Source organism: Lupinus angustifolius, chromosome LG10 (genome assembly GCF_001865875.1).
Source record: "Lupinus angustifolius cultivar Tanjil chromosome LG10, LupAngTanjil_v1.0, whole genome shotgun sequence".
Lineage (NCBI taxonomy): Eukaryota > Viridiplantae > Streptophyta > Magnoliopsida > Fabales > Fabaceae > Lupinus > Lupinus angustifolius.
Window position 1 is genome coordinate 5,053 of NC_032018.1, and position 10,553 is coordinate 15,605.

Sequence of the window (10,553 nt, forward strand, 5' to 3'; positions counted from 1 at the left end):
TATATAAATAAATAAAATGACTTAAGTTGGAATAATTATTATGATGAGAATTAAAATAATTAATATGGATAGTTGGATTGATCTTACTTGAATGATCAATATTAAAAGATATATGCACATGATTTTTTAAGGGATAACCTAACCACCAACTAACTTTATTAATCATTTATTTATGTTGTAATCATAATGAATTCAATATGGGCTTCGACCCCACTGCATAGTTTTGGGCCTAGAAATATGGGCTTACAGGGTCAAAATGGTCCAAAAACCAAAGAGGAAAGGGGAATAAGGGTTTGTTTGTGTGGTAGGATGGATTCATTGAATTGCATCGAAAGATGAAGATCATCAAATTTAAAACTGGAGAGGTTTCCTTCTTCCACCTCTTTCTTGTTTATTAAGGTAAGTTACTATATAATTTTATTATTTATATTTAAATAATCAATTATGATTCATTATAATTGCAATTTGCAGTAGGAGGTTTATTTAATTCTGCTGCTGCCTGGCTGAAATGGTCTGTTGTAATCTTCTTCTTCATCTCCATAGCTCGAAGAAATGCAATTAGCATCAAATGGTGGCAACAAGGATGATGATAATGAAATCCAACCCATCTTGAATCACCATTTCCATTCTCCTGTCGACACAGAAGGAGGAGACTCTTGTTCATTTTCATGTGAAATTATTCCTCCTCCTCCTCTTCTCAACCATGATAATGATGATGATGATGATGATGATTTACATAATGTTCATGTAGATGTTGTTGATGAGACTTGCCATCTTGTAAATTCTTCTGATCACCACCCACAATGCCGTATATGCCTTGATATTGGAGGTTTATTATTACTACTCAAACTATTTATGTTCATTAATTCACAGTTTCACCTCATCAAATTGATTTCAGCTGTAATCACTATCAATTCCAACTTGTAGGCTATTATATGTATTTGATGGTTGCCACCAACTTACTAAACTTCAAATGAATTTATTTTTTTAGGACAAGATTTAATTGCACCATGCCATTGCAAAGGTACTCAAAAGTATGTCCACAGATCATGTCTCGATAATTGGAGGTCTACAAAGGAGGGATTTGCCTTTTCTCACTGTACAGAGTGCAGAGCTGTTTTCATATTACGTGCTAATGTCCCACCTGATCGCTGGTGGTTGAGATTAAAGTTTCAGTTCCTTGTTGCCAGGGATCATGCTTTCATTTTTATAATTGTTCAACTCGTATGTATGCATGGGATCTTTTCTGTTTTCTCAATTGCTGCTACTCATTTCATCACATTACATTTGCCTTTTCTTTCATTTTAGTTTTATTGTGGTTAATATGAACTGTCTAATATGTGGATTTATGCTATGCAATTTTTGCTGATTCTAGAAATAATTTAATCACAAGTGTGTTGATTCTAATGCTGGATACCCCACCTAATCCAAACAACACTCGCATGGAGTGAAAGCGTAAAAGGAATTAACCAAAATGGGACTTTCTCTTTTAACTTTTGTGGTTACAGTTGATTCGCTATGAACATTGTAGATCCATGCCCTCCCAAAGAGATTATTTGATGGGATTTCTATGCTTGTAAATGTATCTAAAAATAGCTATTTGAAAGAATGTTAAATTTATCATTCTCTAATTTTAACAGGTGGTTGCTTTCTTGGGGGTGCTTGTTTACAAATTTTATGGAGATGAACTGAGAGAAATGTTTGGTTATGAAGAACATCCATATGGATTTTACACGATGGCTGGTATACCTCTTGCACTTCTAGAAATTTCATGGGCAGTGTTTGAACCTTTTTCCTTCCCTTGTGATGATTTCGTGCTAGTATGTTATAGTTTTTCAATCCATTGGTAAACTCAATGACATGCTATCTTAATCTACCAAGTGTTATTGGAACTGCCAGTTCATTATATTGTTTTTTTGTTTGCAGTTCTAGCCATTGTTTTGGTTGGTTTGCTTTATGGCTTCTTCATAGCCATAATATGTGGCCAAAGAATCAATGAACGCCACTACCATGTTCTTGCCAAACAAGAGTTGACAAAGGTGTGCTATTGAATTTATGAATTCAAATCAATTTGACTAACAGTATCTGATAGCAACGGTTATTTTTTAAGTAATATGGTTGTGGCTAAAAAGGTCTTTTGGTTGTAAGAAATGCAATTTCCTTGTCATTTACATATTGGTCAACTATGAAGCACCGATACTGATTACAATGTATCATCTAATGATTACAATTTGACAACTGATCCTGTATCATAGAAGTATATGATTTTTTATAAAATTTTAGATATTTGAATGTACTCCAACTCTTCATTTTGTTCTTTACCTTTTCAATGACAGGAATATGTGGTAGAAGATCGTGAACATGTAAAGAATGTGCCTGAACTTGATCCCAGCCATGTAACAGAACTAAGGATGTTGGGCCTTTACTAATTGGTAAATATACATGCTTTATGTTTCCTTCTCTAAGTTCATAACTGAAATTTGGAAATGCTAATATCAGTTGTCAAAATAATGCTCAACAATGTATCTCAATCAAATCATTTGCAACTTGACCTTGCTTGCATTCTTCTATCGAATGTTCTTGATTTTTTACAGTTAATATGGAACTCTTTTCACTGCATATTAACTCCTGGTATTACTCTTCTAACTTCAGGGTGCATCTTCTGCAGAGTGGCCTTGAATCTATTGCATAAGCAGCTTGGTCCCTCTGCATTTGTTTATCACATTTGATGTTGAGGGAGGTGTCATGTTAATATTTTCTGGCAGCTTGAGCTCCAACTCAGAGTTCACTGTTACAAGGGCGTAGTTTATCTCTAATACCCCCGTGTACTGTAGTTTCATTCTTTATTTTTACTTATTGCTTTTCAAAGTAAACTTATAAAAGAAACATGCTGCTGATTCAACTAGAAAATTGCTCTATTGAATCAATGTTGCTTGTGGAGTGTATGTTTTTTTGTGGAGTGTAAAGGATATTTGTACTTGCAAGTTCCTAATGTTTTGCACTTTTTTCATTCCCCATACAATATAAAAATATAACTTATAGTACGTTCTTCCTTTCCACGTTTTAAACCTGATATTGGCTATGTTCGTTAACAAGTTGGGTTGTCAAGAGCTAAAAAATCTATGTGGACTAATATATTGCATAATGAAAATGTTTGTCGGTGATTTATTTTTGTTCGAACAAGCACAATAATAATTCACATTGAGTTTCTGCTACTCCCAAATTAAGTGAAAACACAACGGCTTTCCTTGCATGGTATGAACTGATTTTATAAAAAATGAAAATAACAATTTAATGTTTGCGGTTTTACAATGTATTTCAATGGAAGACAAGAGAAACAAAAGTATTAATTAAACGGTACCCCTCTTTCAAAAATCACAATAGACAAATACATGTATTCCTGAATGATAGATTCCCCTCAAAAACCGTCCCAGTGAACACAACTTAGCAATAGATAAAACCACATCCATTAATTTAGTATAATAAAATCCTTATGAAAAATAAACGAATAAGAATTTGCATTAGCTATACAACAAACTATGGAGGGGGAAGTTTAGTTTGGGAGGTAAAAGAGAATCACTGATGTCAGTGGTAGAACCACCATCACACTTAATAATAACACTTAAGCTTACAAAGTAGAAACAACTCAAGTCACCACCACCATCATCATTTTCCTTCTGATATACTTGATTTAGAGGAGAACAGCTAAGACGTGTTTGCTAGACAGGAATAACATCATTCCTTGATATATCCTCACACCTCAAAACAATACCCTCAAGGCTGGCTGGAAATATACATTTAGCCCATTGGCATCCTGAAGTCAAAGGCTCAGGTGGGGGGACAATCATAAGCACATTGTCGTTTCTTTGGACAACTCCCATTACGCTAACTGTACCCCCTTCTTTGATATACCTACAAAAAGAATCAATGCCAGTTTAATAACAGGGTTACCCCAACAACAACAACTGCATCGAACGATGTCATAATGCTCTGTCAAAAATCATAAGAGGATTACCCCGAGTTTCTTAAATTGATGATTATATTGGTTAAATCATCAGATTTGTACCATGATGCATAACATTAATTATGTTCTGGACTACATTTAGACATCATTTGGTAGTCATGTCAGAATAAGGTGGAACAAATAGAATAGAACATGACAGAACTTTGTTTTTGTGTTTGGTGTATTATATAAACAAAACAAAACAGGATAAAAGACATTTTGGTTTCACTTGAAGGGATGTGACCAAAGAGAAGCATAGAACATAATAGAAGATCCTGTTTTGCTATGATCCATCATGTCATGTCCACGCCAAATGCCACCTTAACCCTTCACCAATAGGCATACTCATGACTAGATGTTTTTCAAGGGGAAGGAAATAAATATTAAAATTGCTAGTAAGAATGCCCATTTTCCCACCTATCCAACTGGAAAATTTCAACTCTTCAGCAAGATAAAATATTTTACCCCTCTTTTAACCGCATTATTCGATCATCACTTGAAAGCTTTCTCTCTCCCAACCATCGAAGAAACTCTGGGGACATATCTTTATTGGCTGGGTTAACATTGATTACAATAGAATCATCTACGTAAGGAGTCACCCTTGCACCACAGCCTGTTTTAACCAATGCTCTTAATCCAGATTGAAAATCAGAGATGTAAAAGTCCACTACATGCCTCTACATCAAACAAATGTATTGTCAATATTAAAATACTCAAGATATAAAAGATTAGACAGCAAAATCCCCAAATACAAAAGTTGCATCTTGATACAAGCATGTCTGGAAACATTTCAAAGGATGGTGACAAAAACTTCAAATAACTATATTGGAACCAAGAGACATCCCAACATGCACACACAATAGGCATACCATATATATTAGTAGCAGTATCAGAATACTCTCACAAAATGAAAGGTCATCACAAGAGCATGAACTTAAAATCCCAACAATGAACTAATAAAAATGCTTCCATTATAAAGTTTAGATGGAAAGAAAAGACAAATAGTAATTATAATGAATTATTTTCCTTTCAATACACATAGATGGGGCAAAAAGCTCCTACAAACCAAACTTTTGTGTTACATAAGTGCCATAGAATAGGTTTAAGACAATGTAACTGAAGCAATATAAAGCTTTAAAGGTTATACATACACTGATAGACAACTGGAGCAATCATGGGAGTAAATCAAATGAATAAACTATAGGAAGGAAAGGATGAAGTTTGTTTGCATAAGCAAAGTAAGTTCTACCAGAATGAGCAATATCTGACTCACCTCCATGTCCAGGGTTTATTGACTATCCCCAAAAGTAATCTTTTAATAAAACAGAAATTTTAAAAAGAAAATATTCGACAGATTATCAATATTACCTCAGCTGCTCTGAGCCCCCATGTAAAACAACGATGTTTTGGGTTGGCTGCTTTTGAATCCCACCCTCGATATTCAAATAAACTTGTAGATGTATAGACACATCTTGGAACTTTTTGAAAGGATGACTCCAGTGGAACATTACCACAGGTAACCACCTTCAAAAGGTAGTGATCCATCAGTGTATTTCACACATTTATGCATATATATGGGATAAACAATACTCAGAGTGGTACAATTACAGAAAGAGACACCTACCAACCATTCAAGTATTTGATATCCAAATCCATGAAGCCAGGGTGGTGAGTTAAGTTGTGCAAGTAATTAAATTTTTCCCATGTTTATAAACTTAATTAACAGTATTATTATACACGTTTATATCAATATTAATTTGCATACCCCAGAAACCTTCACAAATTGGCCATTTTTAGCAGTTCTAAGCTCAGCATCAGGATAATGAGAAACGAAACCAACAACAGCTGTCCTCCCACAACAACTATTCCAAGTGAACAATGCAGCAACAACACCAAAAAGTACTACCACAACAATGAGGAGAATGGCATTGTGAACAGCTCCAAGGATAAAAGCACCGGCGATGAATCCCATAACAAAAATCAGAATCACAGACCACAATATTGGTTTTGGAAAGTTCTTCCTGAAGGAATAATCATCATCTGGGCTAAGAGTTGTCATGGCTGGGTTGTGAGCTACAGAGGAAGTGTGAGATTTCATTGATCCTGTAGACTCTAATGGACCAGATACCTTCTTTGGAGCCCCAGATGAATTTAGTGGGCCAGACGTAATAAGACCAGTTGTTGGAAGAACAGGTGGAATTGGACCAGAGTTTTGACGTGTAACTCCGCCAGATTGAGGGCCAGATGACTTTTTGATTGGTTCCCCGTGTTTATTCAATGGACCAGAGGTGGTCTTCTTCATTGATACCGAAGCAGATATGCCTCCGAGAGGTATATTACCTGATGTGGTATAAACAGAACGAGCAGTTGTATTGACAGGTCCAGAATGTGAAGTAGGTCCTCCGGTAAATGATCCAGTCCGTGAAGGAGCACTATTTAACTGACCAGACTTTCTAGATTTAGAACCATCCATGGGGATATCAAACATTTTCCCCAATTCTCCTGACTTCTTGATGTCACCGCCAGTGTAAGGCATGGCAACTGAGGTCATTGTTGGAGTTTTTTCTTTTGGCGTTTCAGGACGACCTGATACGTAGAGGCCATTGCTGAGCTGATGAGATGGGAATCTTGAACCCATGAATGAGTGAATGAAAGCGTGCTGAAGCAGTTTTCAAAGTATTACTGCAAACAGTGAAATTGAATCAGGATATTAGCCATCCATAATTCAAGAGTTTATATACTTACTCATGAGAATAGCCACATCAATTTCTACAGATAAGATATAACAAATTGAGTACTAGAAAGCATGGGACAATTTCTTCCCCTAGGGATTTACAAATGTAAGTATGGAGTTAAATGAGGAATGTGAAGAAAATAGATGATTTAATACTAGTTAATTGAGCATTATCGCAAGTGTTTGTGGATCTCAAGTGTAAAGAGTTGAGATTTTGAGATCCAACCAATCATATGAAGAAGAAAAGTGTAGAACGAGATTTGAGATCTGTTGTGTTATCTTATGCGAATGAATGAACTTGATTCATTTATGAAAGAAATACCTGAACTGAAATTGGACGAGATTTATTCAATATTTCAATTCAAGCGAAGTGAGTCTCCTCAGATCCCATATTCTTATTCTCTCTCTCTCTCTCTCTCTCTGAGTTCACTACACTTCTTCTAGTTCTAGCATCTATTACTTTCTTTTTTTGTTCCTCTCTCTTCATTTACCCTTCAAACCCACAATATTACCAAATCCAACCAAAACTAATTATTCTTAAATTAATAAATAAATTACTATCCCCTTATTTCATTGATTGATTCAAAATTTAAGTTTGTAGTTATATTTGGTTACAATTGATTTTTAAAAACCTGATGACTTTATAGACTTTAGTTTAAGGAATATTTTAATCTATTTTATAGTTTTCTCACTTCTACTCTACAGGTCTTATTATTTTTAAATCAACACTATACTAAATATGTTTGGTTATTGGTCTTCATTTTCTTATCATTGATTTTTTAGCATTCAACGAACTCTTCAGTTTTTATAAAATTCTCAATCAACTTTGTCAACTAGTGACTTTGAGTAGGAGTCATAACATGTTATTGTAAACAAAGATATTATACTATCAAATTCATCATAATAGTAGTCTAATAATATAATGTCTTGTTAGATCTTAAAAACAAAAAAAACCCACTATGTAATAGATATTTGTTTAGCAAATTTAGCATTCTTTGGTAGAGAAGAGACAATAGACAAAGAGAATGACATAGACAAGTTGAAGAGAAATTGTATTTCTCTCATTTAGTTTTGGGGAGAGTTTAAGGAAAGAGAATGAAAATGACGTGGGTTCAAGAAATTTCTTTCTCCTCCAAAGTGTGGAGAAAATGGGAAGGGAAGAATAACATGATTTGTTATCTTAAATTGTGTCTCAAACCATGTATCAGACCAATGATATTGGAGTAAAAACAAAAAATAAATAAATATCTTTTTTAGTTAACCTAACATATATTCATTAATACAAGACATAATTTAGGACATAATTTGAGACAAAAAATCCTTATTGGATGAGTGAAGTCATTTATTTCTCTTCTCTTTTTTAATAAACAAACTACATTAAATCCACTATATTTTTTATCTCTTTCCCACATATTTCTCTCTTTCTTATTCTATTACAAGAGCATATATATTTTAATTAGCATTATATTTCAACAAATTTTTCATCTCTTTTTTTATCTTTTTCCCCTTTCTTATCACATTTACACTTATGCATCTTAAATGACATGGTGAGATACTTAATTTAGAATATGGATGTAATTTTCGCTTAAACCATTAGTAAGGAAAACAATCTCTATGCCATGACGAAAGGGTATTAAATTAAATTTCAATCTGTATCTGAACCATAATTTATGTAATGTAATATTTATACACTTCACTGCATATACCATTCATATTCAATCTTAATCTATACACTAGACACTGGACATATGTCATGGTTCGTAATATGATTTAGCCAACTAATTTTTAACAGTTGGAAGTTGGAACAATTCTAACACTGGAGATAGGTAGTGAAAACTGAGTAGTGTGGATGAATGAGAAGTTCAAGAATGTAAGGTCTAATGAAGAAATAAAATGATTTGCAAAGTTGATGTTACATTTGATTAATCTTCAATTCACTTTATAAAAAAAGACTTCCAGTAATAGTGTTGTTCATGTTCATGTAATCGGGGTTAAACAGGTTTTCAGTTGCACAACAATTATATCTTTTGGGGTTGTTGTAACTGGCATATTGAGAGATGTAGATAAAACCGGACTAAATTTTCTGTTGGAATTGGAGCTATGATTAAGATCCATGCATGATGGCATTTGCATATTGATTTTGTCTAGTGTCTTTTGGATTGTCCCATAAATCAATGACCTAAAATGGATTTACTGATATCTTTCACTAAGAAAGATTGCACTAGTCTGTTGTGAACATTAGTAACATACAATCTGGTAGGATTTCTTTATTAGCATGTTGTTATACTATTTCATATATGGTTCATGTTTCTTTCTGAATCATAGCATTTCTTTATTAGCCTGCTGTTATACTATTGATTACATTCTGCTACTGCATTTATTTTGGTAGGATGGTGAAGAAATAGAGGTACCTTTGCAGCTTTGCTGTTTTTTTGTTCTTTTAAATCTTTTTTATATTTTTATCTGCCCCCACCTTTGGTTATCAATGCATTGATAAAGGAGCTGAACTTATATGAGTCTTTGTTGTAGTTGTGGATGAAGTTTAATCTTATCAAAAAACTTCAACAATTCTCTATGTCAGAAATAAGAAAGAGGATTTGGAGATATGAATTAGTTACTAGTTAATACTATCAAAGGCGATTCTGAGTTATTCGTTTTACACACACAGAGACACACACACCTGATCCATCCTTGAGTGAACTATAGATGAAGGAAGAAGAGGAGAAGGATAAGATGATGATGATTGTGGACCTTGATGATATTAAATCAACTTCATCTCATGCTTTTCATTTGGAGTCTGAGTCAACCCTTAATCACACTCACAATTCCTCTTTCTTCAACATCACGACCATCTATCTTGTCTTCATTAAACCCAAGATCAACGTCTTACTCCCCTTTGGTCCTCTCGCTATCTTACTCCATTATCTTACTTCAAATCATCATAATGTAATTTCTTCTATTTCTAATTCTTCAGATAAAATCCAATTGAATAATAACAATCCTATTTCTTTCTTTAATAATTAATAATTGACAGGGATGGGTCTTCTTCAACTTACTAGGTATTACTCCTCTGTCTGCACGTCTCGGTTATGCTACTGAGTATGCTACTTCTTACTCATATGCTTATACATAAATCTTTCATTATCTTATCTCATTATTTGATGCAATTTCTTTCTTTGATGCAGGCAGCTTGATTTCTACACTGGACCAACAAGTATGTATTTTTATTATTCAATTGCAGTTGGCAGTTAGTATATATCCATTCAACTTTCTTTTCTTTCTATGCCCAGTTGGAGGTCTCCTAAATGCAACATTCGGCAATGCAACTGAAACGATTATATCAATTTATGCATTGAAAAACGGTCTGATTAGGGTTGTTCAGCAATCTTTACTTGGTTCCATCTTGTCAAATATGCTTCTAGTTCTTGGATGTGCTTTCTTCATTGGTGGAATTGTCCACCACAACAAACAACAGGTTTTTAATAAGGTATATGTATCAACACTCTAGTTTGAAATTATTATTGTATGTCATAGTTGAAATTTAGACTCTAGTTCTTCTTTGCAATAGGCAGCTGCTATTGTCAATTCTGGGTTGCTGTTGATGGCTGTCATGGGAATACTCTTCCCTGCAGTGCTTCACTTTACTCATTCTGAACATCATTTTGGGAAGTCAGTCTTATCTCTATCAAGATTCAGCAGCTGTATAATGCTAGTTGCTTATGCAAGCTACCTTTTCTTTCAACTCAGAACCCATCAAAATCTTTATAGTCCTGTTCATGAGGTTAGTTCTTTTGCTCCATTTTAAATATATATATA

At 33.9% G+C, this 10,553-nt stretch overlaps 2 protein-coding genes and 1 pseudogene across 10 annotated transcripts; 2 read left to right on the forward strand and 1 right to left on the reverse strand.

Annotated features, from left to right (window-relative positions):
• On the forward strand, positions 275-3,053 carry LOC109358456 (E3 ubiquitin-protein ligase MARCH8-like). 7 transcript variants are annotated; one of them, XM_019602689.1, is made up of 8 exons: positions 277-399; positions 472-670; positions 752-829; positions 992-1,224; positions 1,641-1,743; positions 1,927-2,039; positions 2,337-2,432; positions 2,595-3,053. In XM_019602689.1, exons 2-7 carry the CDS (start codon positions 553-555, stop codon positions 2,427-2,429), a joined length of 738 nt encoding a protein of 245 aa, XP_019458234.1. In that variant the 5' UTR covers positions 277-399; positions 472-552; the 3' UTR covers positions 2,430-2,432; positions 2,595-3,053. The 7 variants fall into 7 exon arrangements, with proteins under 7 accessions (XP_019458229.1, XP_019458234.1, XP_019458228.1 ...); XM_019602684.1 differs by having other exon boundaries at positions 275-399; positions 544-829; XM_019602683.1 differs by having other exon boundaries at positions 472-829.
• Positions 3,347-7,239, reverse strand: LOC109358455 (uncharacterized membrane protein At1g16860-like). Of its 3 annotated transcripts, none has more exons than XM_019602680.1 (5): positions 7,064-7,239; positions 5,769-6,688; positions 5,372-5,527; positions 4,469-4,680; positions 3,347-3,912 (listed from the first exon to the last, which is right to left on the reverse strand). In XM_019602680.1, exons 2-5 carry the CDS (start codon positions 6,639-6,641, stop codon positions 3,720-3,722), a joined length of 1,434 nt encoding a protein of 477 aa, XP_019458225.1. In that variant the 5' UTR covers positions 6,642-6,688; positions 7,064-7,239; the 3' UTR covers positions 3,347-3,719. The 3 variants fall into 3 exon arrangements, with proteins under 3 accessions (XP_019458225.1, XP_019458226.1, XP_019458227.1); XM_019602681.1 differs by having other exon boundaries at positions 5,769-6,685; positions 7,060-7,239; XM_019602682.1 differs by having other exon boundaries at positions 3,804-3,912; positions 4,425-4,680.
• The window catches only part of LOC109357709, a 2,125-nt pseudogene continuing 964 nt past the window's right edge, over positions 9,393-10,553 (forward strand).